Source organism: Dermacentor andersoni, chromosome 4, assembly GCF_023375885.2.
Source record: "Dermacentor andersoni chromosome 4, qqDerAnde1_hic_scaffold, whole genome shotgun sequence".
Classification (NCBI taxonomy): Eukaryota; Metazoa; Arthropoda; class Arachnida; order Ixodida; family Ixodidae; genus Dermacentor; species Dermacentor andersoni.
In genome coordinates this window covers 5,239,989-5,262,882 of record NC_092817.1, presented here as the reverse complement: position 1 = coordinate 5,262,882, position 22,894 = coordinate 5,239,989, and the positions used below count along the sequence as shown (strand labels likewise).

Here is a 22,894-nt window from a genome sequence, read left to right as displayed (position 1 = left end):
ACGTGCTTACTGTTAAGGACAACTGCTGAATGAACGCTCTTTCGTCCCGTTTCTCGCACCGTTAGCCCAACAGCTTAATTGTTGATATGCGAAACTCCATGAAACGCAAATCAAGCTCAGAGGTGTATACGTATGCACTGCGCTGAACAGAGCTAGCGGACGACGGAGTGCAGCTTTGGGAAATGTACCGAGTCACGGTTGCCTTTAAGATCCCGGCTGCAGCTTTGTGAAGAGTGCGCGGGTTGTCCCTGTGTTCCGCAAACGTTGCTGCCCCGATCGAGTGAGTTTCGGCGAGTCGAGGCGTTGGGCAAGTGAACTGACGACGCCGGATTTTCCTGCGGCCAGGATCGGCGGCACGTCACGTTCTCGGAAGAGAGAGGGAAGGCGAGGTCAGCGGCAGCCTTCTTCTCTCCCGGCCGGCGGGGCTGACAGCGAACAATCTGGGACCGTCTTTGTTCGACCTGTTGAGCGAGTCCCCCCTCGCAGCAGCACCGCGCTCAAGCCATGGCCGGCCGGATTCCTTTGCCCCCAAGAGGTGCACCGCTGCACCAGAGGTGAGGTTCAAGGGGCCCGCGGTTTGCGTCAGACCTCCGGTTCTTCGTTGACAAGTTGTGGGGGCGAAGTACCAGCGGTCGGTTCAAATGCACCGCATCTAAGGTCTCTGATCTTCGTTTGAAGGCATGGCCGCGGCGTCGCCGAATTGTAATCGTGTTCCACGGCTCGCCCTGAACACTGTCTTAAGATTTGATCGCCTGACGTCCCTCTTTTTTTCCCGCGTCGTTGCGAGTATTTGCATATATACACCGTACCGAGGGCCGCCAGGAATTTGTTCGTTTTTGACTTTTATGTATGCTTGCCCGGAACCGTGCAAAAGCTCTGTATGTTCTTGCCTGTGAAAGCGTGCTTAAAGAGTGGAATTGAAAAGTTGAAATGCCACGATAGTTTCCACAAGTCTGTCGCAGTAACGGCGGTCAGAGTGCAACGCCTTATTTTACGGCGCGTGGCCTGCGTGCAGACGAGACTGTCAAACTGCAGCGCATGGCGTGTGCTACCACGCCAGTGGCCGGACAACATGACTGGAATTAAATGGTTCGTATTGAAGAAAAGTGTTTTTTATTGGTGCGAATGATTGCAGCGGCTTTGTCACGAGCTACTGCCAAACCGCGATGGACATGTTTGCAGCGAGCGCGGCAGCGCCTGCGGCTGCTCGTCTTGGCAAGTGGGCGGAGCCGAAAGCTGACAGGTAGCTCGTGGTTTGAGTCGAGGTGCTGTACTGAATATTTGAAAACATTGTGTGAAGCACTGTTCAAGAGCACCTTTTCTGGCAAAAATTAAGTTAATATATTGTACATGTATATTTGAGTAGCCATATATGAATGATTGATTTATTATATGCAACGTTTTTCTTTCTGGAAGAACATTTTGACTCAAAATTTGTCAACATCATTATTATTTCTTGAACTTCCTACCAGGAAACCTGGCTGCTTGAATAGTACTACTCACGACGCACACCCATAGGCTCACCGACAGTAGCAATTTAAGTGGCTATTTTGACCTGCATGCTTATATGTATAACCATGTCTGGCTGAGTACATGGTAAAGGCAACTTGAAGCGTACCCTTCTAGAAGTTTACCATATTAACCCCTTACTGCACGAATTTTAATTTTATTAATTAGACAATTAAGCCTAATGTTAACATATGATATGCTAAACAAAACTTACTTTAAAAAGAAATGCTTGGTTGTGATATTATGAGTCAGAATTGTCACATATGTAATACATCATGCAGTTATGGCTATATTTTGCAACTGCAGAAAACTTGTAAAAAATATCAGAACCATTGAAAAAACTTAACACATTCTTTAAGAAATGGAGTGTTTCTTACAACTCAATCTTGTACAAGTTTCATTAAAATTTAGAGTCTTAATTGATAGCTTCAATATCTAAGTTGGCTCATTTATAGACCTTCATTCTATGTTAGTTATTGCTTTGCATAGTTGTTAGGAGTTTGACACCAACCAATAGGGAACCCTTTTCTTCTAAGATGAAAGGGCACTGAGGGACCTGATTTTTCTTAGTCACAACCACATGAAGCCAGGGAAAACATCGGCAAAAGTATTCGTTGTGTTATTTGAAGTGCAGAAATTATAAACTAAAGGGAAAATGAAAGTGAATGAAAAAACAATGTGCCGCCAGCAGGAACCGAGCACACAACCTCCACATTACAGGTGCGTTTCACTACCAATTGTGCTGGGGTAGCAGCTGTTCCCACATCCTCATTCGTGGATGTTTATGTATGACGTCTACAAGATCTAACCTGGGGAGTGTTTATAGCCAGTGGTACTCATGGCCATGGTGGCTGATGTGGAACGAGAGTTAATTGTTGCTGCCGTTACTAGCTCTTGGAACGCTCCACCCTATAATGGTGCTAATAGAGAGTATAGCTGATACAAACATTATATTTTGTCACAAAATTTGCTCTTTTGCGAGAGAACAAATCTCTGCTCTCTTCCACAAACCGTGCATTCCGTGCGTTCAGAATTAGTTCCGTGCGTTTTTTTATGCTGTCGAAAAAAAAATGAGAAAAAAATGTTACAAAAATTCCAAACATGGCCCAAATCAGAAAGTTCTTTTTAGTTTGATGCGTCTTGGTGCATCTTCTATTTCACACAGAAACTTGAAAAAAGCATCAAGCACAGAATGTTCTCTTTGCAACGTATATGCAGAATAGTGTCTTCCTACATGAAACTCAAGAGAAAAAGATAGTTAAAAATGAAAAGTTTTTAACCAACAACTTATTTTCAAAAGATAAAACAACAAAAATCTCCGGTTCCAGTTTTCAAAAAAATTTTGGATGTCACAACAAGGCTCAGTCACAACAGCGGTACAGAAAAAGCGACAGAAAGGGTGCGGTGCTGTTCAGTACAAACATTTCGACTTGGTCTAGCTATTTACTACATACGCGATGCATGCGGCTCATAGCTTGGTCTGAATATTCTGTGCCGATTATTTACGCGTTCACAAGAAGGTGCTAAGAAAAAAATTTTCATTGGGTAAACGTTTTGGATGTTGCCTCCCTGCGGAAGCTACTGCCAGAGGCTTACGATATTCACAACACCGACGAGGTTTGCCAGCACTGCTTTACATGCCTCAAGGAAATCCTACCTTCATCTAGTGACACCCACAATGACGCAGATGAGACATTTCTTCAGGAAGAAGAAGCGATTGATGACTTGAACAAGTACATCCACCTTTCTTCTGATGTCTCATCATTGAAGCCACCATCTTCCATTCACAAATGCAGCAAACAATCTTGTGGAAAGAGAAAATGGGCCCAGATTGAAAGTGTTGTAGCGACGAAGATACGCTCAACCTTAAGCGCTGTATACGGAAGCGTCGGTACACCTGAACCATCTGTGATGGAATGCTGTGCATTCTCTGGCTGTTTAAATAGCTTGAAGCAAGTGTACGAGTCTTCAAGGTTCTATCGAGAGCGCCTCGATCTCTTAACCATCGTGCCACCAGAAGTTGAAAACAAACACGTTCAAGAGGCAATTCCAGTTGTCACAACATATCTGCTCAGAAAGGCATGAAATTGGTGTGAGAAGCATGGAATGTGGTCACATTTTTATCCGTACATGAGGTCAAGGTTAAGCCCGTTGGATGTGCAAGCTGCACTCGACTACTTCGCCAAGGACGAACTTGGGTGCTCTGGGCAGGGCCCGAACAAGAAGTATGTTGTGTCAGTCATGACGAATGGCCAGAAAGAGCACGTCTCGAAGCGGTTTATGACACGTTCTATCCGCGAGACGTTCCAGATGTTCAAAGCAGCTCACTCCGAAAGTGCCATCGCCCTGTCAAAGTTTTACAGCCTCTATCCAATATGGATGTTGCTTGCACCACAAGAGGTTTGCAGTTATTGCTCTAATGCGAACCTTTGTGTCTCTGCACTTCAGAACTTACGACATTGAAATTTCATTGCAAGGCATGAAAGCATTGTGCCTTTGCAGCTCCCCAACCACAGATTGTATGTTAGGTGATTGTGAGCGCGGACCATGGAATGAAAGTCTCACTTTGGCCAGTCTGGGAATGGTCGACGAGGATGAGGTCACATTTGCTGTTTGGGAAAGAGGTGACTTGACCAAAAGATGTTGTCCCCAACCCTTCTTGTGAAAGAACTCGCAATTGGGTGACCGAATGGATTCCTCACGAATACATATGCCGCACTCAAGCCATGGCTCTTTATGAGGTAAACAAGTGCGAGCAGCGCGGAAGCATTGTTCTGCATTTTGATGTTGCCGGAAGCTGGAACAAGGTGAATGCAGGAGCCAACGTTTCGACAAGTGGACTTGTCTTGTCGCTTGTCCACTTGTCGAAACGTTGGCTCCTGCATTCACCTTGTTCACGTTTTGCTCACGACAAGGAAAGCAACACACAGCTTTGCTGCCATAAGCGACAACATGCATTATGACGCAGCACGTGCCCGCTACACCCAGGTAGAGTGCACAACGTGTTAGATGAAAAAGCACCCACATACTGTCATAAATGAGAAGAAAGGGGCTTAACTGAGAGGCCCGACGTTTATTAGTCATATCACAAGAAGCCAACAAACAGTGACACCAAGGACAACATAGAGGAAATTACTTGTGCTTAATAAATCAAATAAAGAAACGATAAATTAATGGAAATGAAAGTGGATGAAAAAGCAACTTGCTGCAGGTGGCAAACGATCCCGCAACCTTTGCATTTCGCGTGCGATGCTCTACTGATCGAGGTACCGCGGCTCTGTTTCCCCATCCACTTTCTTGGGTATTTATGTTTCCTAGTAGAACCCTGGAAGTGTTAGCCAGCGTCAACCACTCACAAGCCTTGGCAGCGGATGTGGAACATCTTTTCTGCCGCAGGCGTCACAAGAACGTGATCTTTTTTGGTGAAGGAAACCAGTCAATAAACCCACACATGCTACCTGAAGGCATCGATGTTGCTGGATTCGAGACCCTCGTTATGTAATGCATGTTTGATCTCTTGTGGAATCGCTCTTCAGTGCATTACATAAGCAAAGGAGTCCTGAATTCTAAGTTGGAAAACTGTTGCTTGCTTCAGCAAATTTTTTGAATTTTTATCATGCATTGCAAACTTATCATTATAATAAAGTAAAAGTAAGAAACTTGAAAACCGACATTTACTCATATATGTTCGTGAGCCTGAATTAAACCAAATGCTGAATTGAGTGAGACCTAATGAAGTGTGCAGTCCTTAGCTTCTCTGTGCTAGTCTGTGAAAATTATAGTTCATTGTAACAAAATAAAAATCCTTAGCAATCCTGCATAGTTCAGGGCTATTTAGGTTTCTGATGTATACTTCTACACTACCATGAGGTTGTTTTGACATAAGATCACAGATGCATATACTTTCTCCGAGACCATGCCATCAGAAAAACTTCATTTGGGCCTAGTTGGTACACAATTCTGAGCTTAAACTTACAGCGCAAACACCAAAGACAGACCACAAAAGGAAAAGTGCAGTTGGGTAAAAACAAAGTTTATAGACTTTTGTAAAAAACTGGAACTGATGTCACTTGCAAAAAGCATAGGGAACAGTAGAGGGAGGTACCTATCAGTATTTTTTAAGGCTAAGACCCACAAGCCAGATTCACCATTCAGGACCATTATCAGTGAATCTGGTTGTTGGCAGAAGAATGTAAGCCAATTCCTGCAAAAGAATTTAAAGTTACTAACAGTGAACGACCCTTTCCGAACAAAGAACTCAGATGACATGATGCAGTTTTTGCTTGGGAATCAGGATGTAGGTTATGGTTTTTCTGTTTATGTTGAAGATTTATTTTCTTCAGTTCCACAGCGTGAATTCCTGTCTTCGGTACATGCATGTATTGAGTATAGCGGTACAATATCGTTCCAGAATGATGTCGGACTTTCAGTGGGTAATTTTTTAAGTCTTTTAGAATATTACCTTCGAGTTACTTTTATTGTTTTTAATGACCAACCGTATTTACTGCGAAATGGTATTTGTGTTGGGTCGTGTGTTGCTCCCGTTCTTGTTGATATTTCTTCGTCTAGTGTGGACCATTCTTTAGACCATGCCTTTATTGAGTGGAAAGTTTTAAACGTTTTTAGGTATATTGATGATTTTTTGCTATTTTTATCGCTTGACTACTCCTACCAGGATACGATCAATAAGGTTTTAAATGATGTTAAGGTACATCGACAAGGTCTTGTGTTTACCCACGAGAGTCCACAAAACAATGTATTGCAGTTTTTGGAACTAACGCTTGAGTTCTGTGAACGCAATGTGTGTTGGGTGCATCAAACCCGTGCAAAAAAGGAACTTTTGTCCTTGAAGTCTGCGCACTCGAAAATTGTGAAAAGGGGCATTGTGTCGTCTTGTATGGAATTGGCTCGTAAGAGTTCGTGTGTGCACAAGATGCAAGAAAGTTTTGATAATCAGATGAGCCGACTTCTGGTAGCTGGGTTCCCTATGTCGCTTTTGACTGCCGTGGTTGAAGCTCTGATTCAGAGAAGAAAAACCACAAAAATTCCGGCCGCCGAACGTGAAACATGAAGGCCTGTGGTAGTCCCTTATACACACAAGGTCACCCATAAACTCAAGAAAGTTGCTTGCAGGCATGGTGTTCCTTTGGTGTTTTCTGCGCCGGATAAGCTTTCAAAGCTGTGCTCCCGCACCTACAGAGAGAGCAGAGGAGGATGCCAAATTCGGCATGGTGCTTCATAGGTGTTATGCACTGTCGGCGTGGTTTATGCCATTCCACTCTCATGTGGTAAGACGTACGTTGGCCAGATAGGGCGTTGTGTCGATGAGCAACTCGGGGAACGCGCGAAAAAAATAAACAAAAATGTAGATAGAGGAGCGCACCTTGTTGCGCACATAAACTCTTGCAACAATTGCGAGGCACGACTTAATGGGACGTCGATTCTTGTCAAAAGCAAGAATGAGCATGCGCGGCTTGCCTTAAAGGCCTACCACATAAAAAGACAAGGAGATAATTGCATCAGTGACACATTTTTCTCCCTGCACCCATCTGAATTTGACTTTCTACATTTGCATATGTGATAATTTGACAGATCTCTGTAATGGAATCTGTGCATCTGCGCGGTTGTATGGCCTAGGGTTTATATATGCATCGACGACGAAGAAATAAGGAAGTTGTTAGTAAACAGCCCCAGTGTGTGTTGTATCTTCCTTTTGTGGCCGTCTTAGGTGTTTGCGCTGTAAGTTTAAGTTCAGAATCATGCCATCAGAGCAATCTTATTTCCTGGGAGCACAGCACTGTGTAGTAAATGGCTGCCAGGTCTTGGTGGTTCGAGTGATTATTTCCAGACTCTATGTGTGTTGCTAGGTGAAAATGTTGTGTGTATTTGCAGGCATCATTCATGACCCTCAGCCATGTGGCAGTGGCTCCTCTGGGCGGCCTGCTGCCTGGTGGTGGGTGCGGAGCTTGTCCAGGAGTTTGAGGTGGCTGAGGGTGTGCCGGCTGGCAGCTTGGTGGGTGTCATTGGGCGGGACACGGGCACTCAGCCACCGTACTTGATTGTGCCGGCACCTGGCTCAGCTGTGGACTCGGACCTGAGCATAGACCAGGCCTCTGGACAGGTGCGCACCAGCGTGGTGCTAGACAGGGAACTGCGCAGCGAGTACTCCTTCGTGGCAATACCACCAAGTGGCGACAATGTGCGCGTTAGCATCCGTGTGCTCGATGTCAATGACAATGCACCCGAGTTTCCTGTGGACAGCATGTCACTTGAGTTTCCAGAGAACACACCTCGAGACGTTAAGCGCACCCTCAGTCCCGCACGAGACCGGGATTTGGGTGAGTTCAGCACACAGCACTATCGAATTGCTTCTGGAAATGTGGACGGGGCCTTCCGTCTGGCCTCTCATCGGGAGCGCGATGATGTGCTGTATTTGGACCTACAAATTAGTGGGGCCCTGGACAGAGAAGCAACGCCCTTCTACAGCCTGCAGGTGGAGGCCTTTGATGGAGGCCGGCCACCACTGCGGGGCACGATGACAGTCAACATCACCATCCTCGATGTCAACGATAACCCACCTGCCTTCAACCAAAGTCGCTATGTGGGGCGTGTGCCGGAGAATGCCAGTGTGGGCACCGCAGTGCTGCGTGTCCTTGCCACCGATGCCGATGCAGGTGACAATGGCCGTGTGCGCTACTCCATCAACCGGCGCCAGAGTGACCGTGATGGACTCTTTGCTATTGATGCCGAGTCGGGCCTGGTGTCCGTCAGCAAGCCTCTGGACTTTGAGGCCAAGGACACCCATGAGTTGGTGGTGGTGGCGCGTGACTGTGGTGACCAGCCTTTGGAGGCAACTGCCTTTGTGTCAGTGCTGTTGACTGATGTGAATGACAACCAGCCGAGCATTAACCTCATATTTCTCAGTGACGATGCATCACCCAAGGTGTCAGAGGATGCACGTCCTGGGGAGCTGGTGGCACGCGTCAGTGTCAATGACCCCGACTCAAAAGCCGAGTATGCCAATGTCAACGTGAGTCTCAGTGGAGGAGATGGGCACTTCGGTCTGGCCACCCAGGACAACATAATCTACCTTGTCATGGTAGCACAGCCGCTGGACCGAGAGACTCGTGCTCGGTATGGCATGTTACTCACAGCCACGGATCAAGGTAGCCCACCCCTGAATGCCTCTCGCTCTTTTGAGCTGGCTGTCACTGACACCAATGACAATGCACCCGAGTTTGACCAGGACACATACCATGCCAGTGTGCTCGAGGTGGCAGACCCTGGCACGTCAGTGCTACAGCTGACTGCTTCTGACCGTGATGAAGGACGCAACTCACTGCTGCGCTATTCCATTCAGCACACCCCAGACACGTACTCGCAGTGGTTCCACGTAGACTCGCGCACGGGCCTGGTGACTACACGCACTCCCATTGACTGTGAAACAAGTCCTGTGCCACGTGTCACTGTGCTTGCTACAGACAGTGGGGAGCCCCCACTGTCAGCTAGTGCCACATTGCTTGTCACCATCAGTGATGTGAATGACAACGAACCCATATTTGACCAGAGCTTTTACAACATCACTGTGGCCGAAGATGAACCCATCGGCAAGTGTGTTCTCAGGGTGAGTCCTGTTGCCTTTGAGAAACTGCATTAGAATTTTCCTGAACAGACTACAGCAGTTGTATGTAGTGACAAATCATGCAGGACACAGTTAAAAAAAAGACTGGCAGTGCATGACTTGAAATACAGACAGAGCTTGACACTTACATCTTGATGTTGACCAATACAACTCCTGTCCAGAAGTTTTGTTAACATCTACTGACATGTAGTGTACAGTTAAATGATATTACAATGTAAAGCCACTGTGAAACAAGTGTTTATAAGCACGGTTGTTGCTCACCCTCAGGTTCTTTTTAAGCCTACGTATTCAGGTTTAAATGTCCTACGTATGATTACGTATTGAGGTTTAAAAGGGCCTATTTCATTTCCTTTAGAATAAATAAATTGAGAAATCATAATGCAGAAGCACCATTTCTCACATAAATTCTGCTAAAGCATACACAATCTACTACGAACAACTTAAGAGTTGTAGTTTCAACCTGCTAAGACAACGTTTGACACACAATATTTTAAAATAGTACAAGTACCAATAATTCCATGATGCATGTACTAAAAGGAAATTAAAGACATAGCCAATAAGAATGTTGCACTGCTTTTGCCAGCCAAGTCTGCAGTCAGTGGCACATTCCAGCAGTGCCTGCTAGGTTGTACAAGGGCTCAAAGCTCTGAGCTGTGGCATTTCAGGTGGAGGCACTGGCCAAGGATCGAAGATGTCTGTCACAATCGTGCTATCATCACTGTGCATTTAGCAACATAAAGATTGCTTTTCAAAGTTCATGCTGTGATGTCCCATGCAGGGAATTTCACATTTCTCGAGTTTTTGCTGAGGACTTTGGCTTAGGCTAGCTTTTTTTAAAGTCGTCTTTGCCGCGATACGGCTGCGTTATGCGGTGAAGCATACGAATGCCTCAAAGGTGGTTTTGGTTCTTTTATTCGATTGCACCGAGCAGGCAGTTTAGGCCCATTATACTTGGAAACAAAAAAAAAGCTGTGTGTTAGAATCGGGTAAATGCCATAATGAAACATTGTAAGGCACAGTTATTGCTTGAAAATCTTCAAAGCTTGCCAAAAATAAGCGTTTTTGACGATAGATGGCGTGTGTTGTGGGGATGCTCAACTCGCGTGCATCCCCAGATGTTGTTTTCGCTGCATGGCTCGTGTGTCTTCTGTAATCTGGCTTCTCTGTGTAGCTAAGCGGTGGCAACGGTCGGTGTGGTTGCAGCATATTACAGGGGATCGCACGAGTATTGCGCTGCTAACACCACCTAATGGTGGAGTTACTCAGACGCAAAAGGGAGTAGGCTCTTTAATTTCATTTTTATTTCCTTAAAGACCCCCTGTAGGGATTTTGCATAAGGGGCGGGGTTAACATGAGAAAGCAAAACATTCCTTTTTTCATGATGACAGGTGGGATGTAACTTTTTCTAGGAAGGTAGATGAACAGGTGATGGCTGCAATTTCATGGGGAAGGTCGTTCCAGTGCTTGCTGTTTGGAGGAAAAATGACTTGGAAAATGTAGTCATACGGGCACATTGGCGTGAAACTTTCAGGGGATGACCAATTCGGTGAGACGTGCGTGATGGCGGTGCGCAAATGTATGGCTGCTGTTTAAGCTGGGAAAAATAAAATTTGTGAAATAGGCACAGGCTAGAAATACGGCGACAGAGGGAACGACTGCCTAATTGGGACTGTAGCTTGAGAGATTAAACACTAATATAGGATGAGTATGAGCGGTGAATGAAACGGGCGGTTCTGTTTTGCAGAGCTTCTGAGTCAATGAGGTATGCTTGCTGTGGATTCCAGATGGTGGATGCATGCTCAAGTTTTGGCCTGATTAATGATTTATAAGCAAGTAGCTTTACATTTTGAGGGGTGTCATGAAGATGACGTTTAAGAAAGCCTAGTTTTTTATTCGCAGATGATATTAGCTTTGTTACGTGCTCGCGCCATGATAAGTCATTGCTGATAGTGATGCTGAGGTAGGTATAGGATGGGACAAGTTCGACAGGAGAATAGGAAATAGGAAGTAAATAAATGCGGGTTGTGACGCCAATGAAAGGACATGAGCTTGCACTTATTGGGATTAAGTGTCATCATCCAGTGATTGCACCATGATTGAATGCGGTTAAGATTGTCCTGGAGTGATTCTTGATCAGCGGTATTAGTACTTGGGGCATAAATAACACAATTTTCGGCGAACAGATGGACATGACATGATAAATTTTGTGGCAGATCATTAATATAAATTAAGAATAGGAGGGGGCCAAGGACAGTTCTCTGAGGAATGCCCGATGTTACCGGTAGACAGTTAGAGGAGTAGTTGTTAATAGTAACGGACTGTGAACGATGTGTGAGGAATTCTTTTAACCATGCAATAATTTCTCGATGCAAGTTTAGCCTGGAAAGTTTTAAGAGTAGATGTTGACGAGGTACCTTATCGAATGCTTTGGCAAAGTTTAAAAAGATGGCATCAGTTTGTAATTTAGAATCAAAGTTGGAATGAAGATCGTGAAGAAAGATGGCAAGCTGTGTCTCGCACGATAAGCCTTTTCTAAATCCATCTTGGGATGGAGTAAAAAAATTTATAGAGTCTAGATGCTGCGTTATCTGCGAGTAGATGATACTCTTCCTCTTTGGCTTAGGGTCGGCGAGCAGTGCAGACGTTTTGTGCGCTCGCCCACTGTTCGCGGGGCTGCCCTGTGAAAGGCTTGGGAGCAGGACACTGGAATGGACGAACATGATGGTCTGAATGCGCCACCATTCGTGTGACCGTACATGCGAACGATTAGGCATTCGTGTCCAGCATGAGAGCAAACATATTCGCTCACTATCTGGTTGCGGTGAGCCGGAATTTTAGATTTGTCGCGCGTCCTTTGGCATGTTCTACCCGCCACAGTTGTTTAGTGGCTATGGTGTTGGGCTACACGAGGTTGCGGGATCGAATCCTGGCCACGGCGGACGCATTTTGGTGAGGGAAAATGCGAAAAGATCCGTGTACTTAGATTTAGGTGCACGTTAAGGAACCCCAGGTAGTGAAAATTTCCGGAGTCCCCCACTACGGCGTGCTTCATAATCAGATTGTGGTTTTGGCATGTAAAACCCCATAATTTAATGTGCATGTTCAATGGGCTGTGATTCGGCTGGCCATCATTAGCGTATGAAAGGTGCAGTGAATGCCCTTTTGATTGTTTCCACTACTGTGGTGTCCATTCTTGGTCTCAAGAGCATGTGCGAGACCCCACAGCATTCAACAATTCACTGTCCCCTAACCTCAGTCGAGATAGATGCTGCCACTAAAGGTCTTGTGGGTCACCAAAGGGGTCAGTTGCGTGCCTGGGGACCGGTCAAGTGCAAGTTATCTCGCAAAGGCCAATTTTAGGATCGAAAAAACGAAAGTTTGGGCCAGTAGGTGTGTGGGTGCTGTCCAGGACCGTCAGTCGGAATCGAATACACTGGTGCCGAATTAACAGAAGTGAATTTTATTAGTTTTGACTGGTTGAGTGGACGGGTGAAACTTTGCAATGACAGGTGGTAAGCAAAGAAGTAACACAGAGAGCAGCTGCTTAACAATTTGCCATGCGATGGCTTTGTGCAGCCATAGTTGTTTTTGTGATGGTTGCTTGTGAGTGGGAACAGTGATTCCTCATCTTTGCTATATGTGTATTGATGTCCGATGGCTCATTTCACAACAAAATGCAGTATTGAGCAAAAGTTTCTGCTCTAAGGAGGACAGGTGGCACAGGAAAATACTTTGTCAAATTTGCAAGGATGCAGGAGTGTAGAATGCTGCCCTTCACACAGATGAGCTCAGGAGCGACAGCACAGGAAGCAAATGAGCAGCAGAAGACACGTAGAAATATTTGTAGAAATTTTTGTGGCTCCTGTTGACAAAAGAGATCTTCTAAAAGGGAACTCTTCTTATACCTAAGAAAGATTTTTGGCTGCGTGGGAAACATAGGTTATCTCGAGTCATTACTGCAAGCTCCATGGCATTTTGCTATCTAGTTGGCACTAATTTCAGCTTCTGGTGAATACTTTGTGTAGATCTATTAAAGGGACACTAAATGCAAACATTGGGTTAAGCTAAAATGATAGATTGGTTCTTCATGTCCAATGGTCATTAAAAAAAAAATTCTAGAACAGAGCTCCTGTAAGCAAGAAAATGACATAAATGTTGGACATAATAGGCACTGCTACTGTGAAAATGCAGTGCCAGCTCCCATGACGTAGTATAATATTCCCCTTGTAACTGTTAAATTCCAGTCAGCCACTTACTTGCAACCACGTGATGCTGACAGATAAAGCATAGGCAAAATTAACTAGTGCTATATTTTATTGAAGTGTGGAAATAATCAGCAAAATGGAAATTAAAGTGGATGAAAGATACTGGATCTGGGAACTGAGCTGCTACAGTATATTGGCACACTTTCTTGGGTGCGCTAGATCCAGCCCAGGGAGTGATGGTGAGTGCCACTTATGGCCAGGTCACTGTTGTTCCACATTGCAATCATACATACGCCCACCACTGGACACACCTAGGCTTTACAGGGTGCTGGGAGATGCTTTTCACAGACAGCCATGCTTGCTTTGCAAGAACAAAGAAAGCAACTCTCTGAGGTGAACGGGTTTCACTTCCACTGCCATGACCGTGTCTGGCACTGGCTCCCAGGGCCCAAGTAAAATGGATGGGAGGGAGGCTGCCACAAGAGCTTAATTTGCAAATCATTGCATACACATTATGCAGAATATTCAGTTCAGTTTCCACATGCGGTGAGTTGTCTTTTTGTCCACTTTCATTTACCTTTACCTTAGTATTTCTGCATTTCAGTTAAAAGCTTAACAGTTAACTTGCCCTATGTTTCTATGGCATCAGTGCCTGTTGTCATCATGTGTTCATCGCGTGGTCGCCATCCCGAGGTACTTCTGACACGTGACTTGGTCCTGGAATATGTTGTGCAGAAATTTAGTGCACTGACAAATTGAGTGTGTAGTGAGGTGAGCCCTAGAGTGAGTGTAGAATAACTGACCGCCATCAACAGCAATGTGCTCCAGTGTGAATGCTTCTTGGCCAGCACAACTGACTAGCTGGATACATGCTTGTTGGTATAAGTCAAGTGTGCATGGCTGAGGATAAGAGGGCATAAATGACGTTATGGTTAAGCAAAGCATTTTCTTTAGGCTCATAAATGGCACATCTGTAATCAATGTGACTTGTTACTTGGAAAACAGCTTGTCTTATAATGGTTTCTTTCTCTTTATTCTTTTTAGTTCTTTTTAAATCCGTAAGCATTTCTGTGCTCACCCAACGCGAAAAACCGTCCGTCACGTAAGACAATATGTAGGTCGATCCCTGATTGAGTGCAATAGCGGGCTTACCCACAGCAGAGGTGAAGCAGGCTTCAAGTACTCGGCAAAGTGAAGCGAAACGTGCATGCATTTTTTGGAATCACCCATACAATATAGACAGAGCCCATAGCAGCGAGTGGCTTTACCTTCGTGCTGCCTGTCGCTTCCACGCGAACAAAACGGCGAGTACACAGCGCTCACAAATCTCTCGGCACATGCCTTACCTTGCCCCTTTCGCAGATCGCTTTCAAGAAATGGGTCTGCACATCTCTCTTCAACATGAAGTGGTGAGAACACAGCACACGAAGCTATCAGCCATCGCAGATCGCGTTGAAGATATGTTCCATGCGGTGCATGTTGGTTCATAAGGAGCTAAAGAGCGATACTAGCTTATAATGGTCGGAACGTCATCAGCGCACCTGGTGCTGCCACCTGCAGTACTTTGCTTGCCTCATCAGTTCACCTTGCGCCGCTGTCCACAGTAGTTTGTGTTGCCGCCACGGTGTCGTTTATACTGGCCGTATAAAGTTTCATAACATTGATAATGACATCAGGCTGCGTGGAGATGAGCAAGTGGTACAATGCTTACGCATACTTAGACAACTGCCATAGGAGTTTCCTCGTGAACTTTTTCTTTGTGACCACATATCATTTTTTAAATGTATGTAAGGAGATGTTGGTGCCTCATATATGTGCCAGCTACTTCTATGCTCCATTGTGCAATAAGAATAGGAATGCACAGAGTAGAACAAAGCCATAGCAATACATAAAAGCACTAAAGAATTAGCATTTGCTAACATTCTAGGTGTTTGACCAATAATGTGCACATACCCAAGGCTGAAACTGTCATTTAAGGCTTCATACTCTATTCTGGAAATTTGTTCTGAGGATCTATTCTGGGGATTTGCGAGGAATGAGCACACACCCAGCGGCCCCCACACACACATCCACACATGCAAGCGGTGGCGGCGGCACAGTCTACTGGGTGATTACATGAGAGATCAAACGTGCATGTCTGCTTGATATTTTTATTTTGTCTGGTTTTTTTATATGTCATGTAGGAATGTTCAAACTGCGTGGAAACAAAAATTTTATTTCCCAAAACAAAAATTGTTCCCAGCAAGCCAAAAAAATATTTGAAGGTGGCGGCGCGAGCGTCCTCCTATTACTTACCGCAATATTTTCCAGTTTTGCAGCTGAATTAAATGCAAACTAAACGAATGTGTTGAAAAATTTTTCGACTCATTTTAGTACGCTTCGCAGTAACTTGCTTCCATGCGCTTTTTTTATGCTGTCCACCAAAGAAAGAAAATGTAAACAAATTCCAAACAAGGCCCAAATCAGAAAAGTGTTGTCACTTTGATGTGTCTTGGCGCGTTTTCTATTTTAAACAGAAACTTGAAAAAAGTGTCAAACATAGAACGTTCTCCTTGCAATATTTATGCAAAATATTATCTTCCTACATGATATACAAGAGAAGAAAAAAAAAGTTAAAAGAAGTTTTTTCAAAAAAACTCATTTTCAAAAATAAAACAAGAAAACAAAACTCCAATTCCAATTTTTGAAAAATTTTGGGATAGAAGTCCGCTTATGTTGTGCAAAACGTGGGTGCAATAATATGTAATTGCTTTATTCACAAAATATAACAGGCCAAAGTGGCCCATGTTGAGCATGCTGGTGTCAGTACCTCTGCTGGTTGTCTGTCATTTGCATTCTTGCATATATAGTTCTGATTTCTCTGCTGCTTTAGAACTTCGCTCTGGCAGCTTGTTTTCAACAAAAATGTATTGTCAGATTTTATTTGTGTCTAGCGTGTGCATAGATTGGGGGGATAGGGGGAGGTCTGGCACCCTCTAAAGTGCTAACGTGTACTGAGTTTTCAGCCTACAACCTCTGTAGGCATCGCACTTACGTTTCCATTATTTGCTTGTTAATGGCATGCGAGACACCGCGAGTGCATGTTGTGGCTGACCTTGCCAAAACCTGCTTGGTGCACACGGTAAATTACACTCGACGACTGATTATTTAGACATAATTAAGTCCGAACTATCGTATGTCCGAAAAAATGAATGTATCCAAAAAATATCACTGTACATGTATTTACCTTTTAAGGCCCCTGTGCACGGAATAAGTGGTCGATGTGTTGCTGCACGCACTTCCACTTACATGCAACCAAGTCCGCCTGTATTTCTGCTAGTTTTGAGTTTCACTGTATGCCGATGCAAGGACTGCAAAGGCTTCAGTCAGATCTGTATGTGGAAGGCTCCAGAGCACATGGCACATCATCATCCGAGTCACTGTTTGACGATGGGAGAACTTGCTCAATTATTTTGTCATAGTTCAGTTCGGCACACGACAAAACCTCGCTGTCGTCTGCAATGTCTTCAAATCTAACGATGGCAGGAATCGGCACACTGCAGCCTAGTGGGTCATCAATGATGTCCGCATTTGAGCTCGTTGTAGGCGGCAGTTCAGCCTCTTCAGTTACGAAGCCGGGCTCATTCGGACTGCGAGGGCACCATTGGTGCCATTTGATGTGGACTGTCTTCCTAGAGCCAGCAGAGTGCTCTCTGGAACGTAAACTAAGCAAACAAGCACAGCATGGCAAAACTCTATCTGCATGGCAAACTCAACAAACAGAATGGCATTAGTGGGCCATGTGCGGGGGTGCCGGAAAAGGATGTGATGATCGCGCTGTTGGTGCAACCTCACAATTCAGGCAAAGCCTCCAAGATTGGCAGTTGCAGTTAAATCTCAGAGGCGTAGAGTGGTGACGAAGGCAAGGCCTCAGAGATTACCATCTAGCATGTGATCTGAGGCTGTACTTGATGGATCATTGAGGTTGCCAGAGGAGATAATGGCGACGGAGTTGGCATAATATACAGCTATAAACAGTATCCAGATAATGAAATGTAGAGCTGGCGGCTGTCCAAAATATTGGTCTTCTTTACGCATTAAGCCTATGGGGCCATTGGTGGTGCCGTGAAGCTCTCCAAATTACCAAGCATGTCCGGATTATCAATGTCCGATTTATTGGTTGGCAACTGTACCTGTTTGCGGCGCCAAGGCAGGCTAATCTGTAAGCGAGGGAATGCTTCCATAATCAGCAGCTGTGCCATTATGGAGGTGCTACTTCGCTGCCTGCTCCCCATACCACACGTGCAATGGATAGTGGAACCTGCGGCACCACTGCGTGCGACTCATGCTGTGCCTTTCTAAAAACTTATCTGAGTCTTTTCTGGAGCCATTTATTTCGTTTCCCATTATGGCAAATTTTCTGCGTCGCTTACAAATAATGTCTTCCTGTCTTACCTAAACCTTCACCTTTGGTTTCAGCTGTCTGAAAAAAGGCAGTGCGGCATGACTGAGCCAAAGGCTGCCGAAGTTGCCTAATTTATTATGCTTTGCCAGCACCTCGCTGATGAGCTTTCCCACGCCGAGAACAGCAGAGGTTACTGGTGGTGCCAGGCAGACATTGCCCTTCGATAATGAGCGCGGCCCACAAGTTTCCGCAGTGAAAAGCTTTGGGCGGCCTTGTTAGTGAAATATGAAACCGTGAGACGTTCTGGAGGCTGTCACAACAGCGGTGCAGAAAAAGTGACAGAAAGGATGCGGTGCTGTTCAGTACAAACGTTTCGACTTGGTCTAGCTATTTACTACATACGCGATGCATGCGGCTCATAGCTTGGTCTGACTATTCTGTGCCAATTATTTACGCGTTCGCAAGAAGAAGATTGCTAAGAAAACAAATTTTCATTGCGTAAACGTTTTGGATGTTGCCTCCCTGCGGAAGCTACTGCCAGAGGCTTACGATATTCACAACACCGACGAGGTTTGCCAGCACTGCTTTACATGCCTCAAGGAAATCCTATCTTCTTCTAGTGACACCCACGATGAAGCAGATGAGACATTCCTTCAGGAACAAGAAGCGATTGATGACTTGAACAAGTACATCCACCTTTCTTCTGATGTCTCATCATTGAAGCCACCATCTTCCATTCACAAATGCGGCAAACAATCTTGTGGAAAGAGAAAATGGGCCCAGATTGAAAGTATTGTAGCGACGAAGATACGCTAAACTTTATGCGCTGAATACGGAAGATGAAGAAATTGCGGCCACTGACCAAGTCAAGGTGAAAAAACACAGAGACGTTTCGGGACCCGTACGGGTTCCTTGATCACACTAAAAGCGGGCAAGAGCCGCAAGTCGTTTTTATGGCAGAATGTGACGTAGGGAACGGGTGTAGTTAGCAGGAAGATTGCCATCAGTCCTGTTGATAGTGTTGTCAGTAGTTTGAATAAATAAAGATTCTAACAAGAGTCGAGTCATCGAATTCTTTTTCTTAGCTATTATAGCAGCGTTTTCCCAATCGATGCGGTGACTGCGATTATCGGCGTGTTCGGCAAGGGCGTTCGAGACTTTTTTCTTGTTGGACACGTCCCTTTGGTGCTCTTTTAGTCTTCTCGTGAATTTGCCGGTTTCACCGATGTAGCTGCAGCTGCAGTCTGCGCATGGTACCTTGTATATGACACCGGGATAATTCTTGCTTTCAAGCTGATCCTTTACGTTAACAAGCTGATTTCTAAGCTTGTTGGATGGCATGTGGGCTATTCTGAGATCGTATGTTGAGAATACGCGGCTAAGAGCTTCGCTGACGCCAGGAACCAGGAATCTCAGAATAGCCCACATGCCATCCAACAAGCTGAGAAATCAGCTTGTTAACGTAAAGGATCGGCTTGAAAGCAAGAATTATCCCGGTGTCATATACAAGGTACCATGCGCAGACTGCAGCTGCAGCTACATCGGTGAAACCGGCAAATTCACGAGAAGACTAAAAGAGCACCAAAGGGACGTGTCCAACAAGAAAAAAGTCTCGAACGCCCTTGCCGAACACGCCGATAATCACAGTCACCGCATCGATTGGGAAAACGCTGCTATAATAGCTAAGGAAAAGAATTCGATGACGCGACTCTTGTTAGAATCTTTATTTATTCAAACTACTGACAACACTATCAACAGGACTGATGGCAATCTTCCTGCTAACTACACCCGTTCCCTACGTCACATTCTGCCATAAAAACGACTTGCGGCTCTTGCCCGCTTTTAGTGTGATCAAGGAACCCGTACGGGTCCCGAAACGTCTCTGTGTGTTTTTTCACCTTGACTTGGTCAGTGGCCGCAATTTCTTCATCATCATGTTACCTGACCAGACGAACTTTCGTTGAACTCTTGAATACGGAAGCGTCGGTACACCTGAACCGTCTGTGATGGAATGTTGTGCATGCTCTGGCTGTTTAAATAGCTTGAAGCAAGTGTACGAGTCTTCAAGGTTCTATCGAGAGCGCCTCGATCTCTTAACCATCGTGCCACCAGAAGTTGAAAACAAATGCGTTCAAGAGGCAATTCCAGTTGTCACAACATATATGCTCAGAAAGGCATGAAATTGGCGTGAGAAGCATGGAATGTGCTCATATTTTGATCTGTACATGAGGTCAAGGTTAAGCCCATTGGATGTGCAAGCTGCGCTCGACTATTTCTCCAAGGACGAACTTGGGTGCTCTGGGCAGGGCCCGAACAAGAAGCATGTTGTGTCAGTCATCACGAAGGGCCAGAAAGAGCACGTCTCGAAGTGGTTTATGACACATTCTATCCGCGAGACGTTCCAGATGTTCAAAGCAGCTCACTCCGAAAGTGCCATTACCCTGTCAAAGTTTTACAGCCTCTATCCAATATGGATGTTGCTTGCACCACAAGAGGTTTGCATTTATTGCTCTAATGTGAACCTTTGTGTCTCTGTGCTTGACAACTTACGACATTGAAATCTCATTGCAAGGCATGAAAGCATTGTGCCTTTGCGGCTCCCCAACCACAGATTGTATGTTAGGTGAATGCGAGTGCGGACCATGGAATGAAAGTCTCACTTTGGCCAGTCTGGGAAAGGTTGACGCGGATGAGGTCACATTTGCTGTTTGGGAAAGAGGTGACTTGATCAAAAAGATGTTGTCCCCAACCCTTCTTGTGAAAGAACTCGCAATTGGGTGACCGAATGGATTCCTCGCAAATACATATGCCGCCCTCAAGCCATGGCTCTTCATGAGGTAAATAAGTGCGAGCAGTGCGGAAGCATTGTTCTGCATTTTGATATTGTGGAAAACTGGACAGTCCTCTCAAATGAAGCACAATCGTACCATTGGCACAAGAAACAAATCTCCATTTTCAACTGTGCTGCCACAAAGAGGATGCGAAGAACCCCACCTATATATACTGTGGCGAGGAAAGCATGTCGTCTTCAAGACAAATCTACTTGTTGAAACGTGGGTCCTGCTTTCACCTTGTTCTCGTTTTGCTCATCGTCTTGAATTTCCATCTCCTGCCTTCCTCGTGTTTTCCCCACAAAGAGGAAAGCAACACAAAGCTTTGCTGTCATAAGCGACAACTTGCATCATGACGCAGCATGTGCCTGCTACACCCTAGGTAGAGTGCACGATGTGTTAGATGAAAAAGCACCCGTCTACTGTCATGTAACATATGTCGGCAATGGTGCAGTAAGCCGTTTTAAATATAGGTACCAACAGTATGAGTTGTGCCATTCCAAATATACGTCCGCGAGGTGAATACTTTTTGCTATCAGGCATGGGAAGAATGCCTGCGATGGTGTGGGTAGATTCTTGAAGCATCAAGCTTACCTGCACAACCTGAGGTCTGGAAGCGCCACCTCCATTCATTCAGCACATGAGATGGCCTCCCAATTGAGCGGCAACCTCAAGAATGTGGCCCTGTTTCATGCATCTGCTGCAGCCATCGAGGAGCATCGTCAGCAGAAGTCAGTGGAGTGGAAGTCAGTGCCACGTGTGCCGGGAATTCAGTCATGGCATGTGTGGATGTGTGCCCGTGATCAGTCAAGTGGACATGTGTTGTCCGTTGTGAGAGCTGCTGCTAGCCAGCTGAAGGTGATTAAACCCTTTTAAATACTAACTGCAATGGACACGCAATAAGTTTGTTCGAGCACCACAAGTAATGTCGAGTTTGTTCTCCCTTGAGCTTCAGAAAGCAAAGCAGAAAACACGTTCTCTGTTCTTGCCCCAATAAAAAACCCAGTTAAACCTTGCTTCATTTGTGGCAACTGTTGCCTTTTCTTTCTTTAAGAGAGAGTAAATGTTAACAAACCGGAAGGAGTCATCACGGCACTAAAGCCAGCACACTCAACATGGGCCTCTTTGTCCCATTATATTTTGTGAATAAAGCAAATGAAGAACCATATCGCACCACGTTTTGCCTGACATAAGCAGCCTGCCCTCCAAAATTTTTAGAAAATTGGAACCAGAGTTCTTTTAATTTCTTTGAAAAAAAGTTTATTTAACTATATTTTTCTTCTCTTATGTTTCATGTAGGAAGATATTTTACATAAATGTTCCAAAGAGAACATTCTATGTTTGACACTTTTTTTTTCAAGTTTCTGTGTAAAATAGAAAATGCACCAAGACGCATCAAAGTTACATTTTTCTGATCTGGGCCATGGTTGGAACGTTTTTGTTTCTGCACAGCCTAAAAAGACACATGGAACTGATTTACTGTGAATCGTGTTAAAATGAGCAGAAAAGCTTTTCAACAAAACTGTTTTAGTTTGCATTCAATTCGGCCATGAAAGCAGAAAATATTGTGGTTAGGAATAAAAAGACACTCACCCCGCCACCTTCAAATATTTTTTTTTGGTTTGCTAGGAACACTTTTCAGGAGTAAAATTCTTGGTTTTTTGCAGTTTGAATATTCTGATATGGCATAAAAAACCAGACAAAACAAAGATATCAAGGGGACATGCATGTTTGATCTCTTGTGGAATCACCCTACTTAGAATGACAGCAGCCAGTGCATATCCTCTGTTTAAAGTCTCTCTCTCTCTCTCTCTCTCTATTAATGAAATAAGTTCACTAGTGAAAAGTAAATAATTAAGTAATATTTCGTGATGAAAAAATACTGGCCGTAAGTAAGTATGACTACGGCTACTATGCAGTCGGTACGATTTCTCTAGAGCTCTTGGGTATTTTTAAAATCTTGGTCCAAGTTAGCTGGGACACCCTGTATGTATATCTGATGAAGAAATAGCCAAACCCAGAGCCCAATCGCTTCAATCTCTGTTTTCTCACCTGGTCTCCTTATTGCTGCGGGGAAGTTTGACCCTGAGCCCCAATTATGACAGCGGTAAAAACGCAATGTGAGAAACAAAGCTTTTGGGCTACTGGCTAAAAAACAGTGCAGTGAACTTGTCTATTCTTGCGAGGTACATGCAAGGTAGCTTTTACTTTGTAATCATTGATATAGTTCTGTTTCAAAGCCAAGAAAACTCACTGACTGTTACGATATTCCCTAATGCAAAATTTGAGCGCAGCTTTATATGTGTTTTCATTTTGCAATATA

The 22,894-nt window shown here is 44.8% G+C and overlaps 1 protein-coding gene across 1 annotated transcript in view; it reads left to right on the top strand.

The window, feature by feature from the left end:
- The first annotated feature begins 311 nt into the window (after positions 1-311).
- ds (dachsous cadherin-related 1) overlaps positions 312-22,894 on the top strand; it is a 220,353-nt gene continuing 197,770 nt past the window's right edge. Inside the window, exons 1-2 of the mRNA XM_072287492.1 lie at positions 312-554; positions 7,402-9,133. Coding sequence (XP_072143593.1) covers positions 7,424-9,133 — 1,710 coding nt within the window. The 5' untranslated portion in view covers positions 312-554; positions 7,402-7,423. The remainder of the gene's footprint in view (positions 555-7,401; positions 9,134-22,894) is intronic.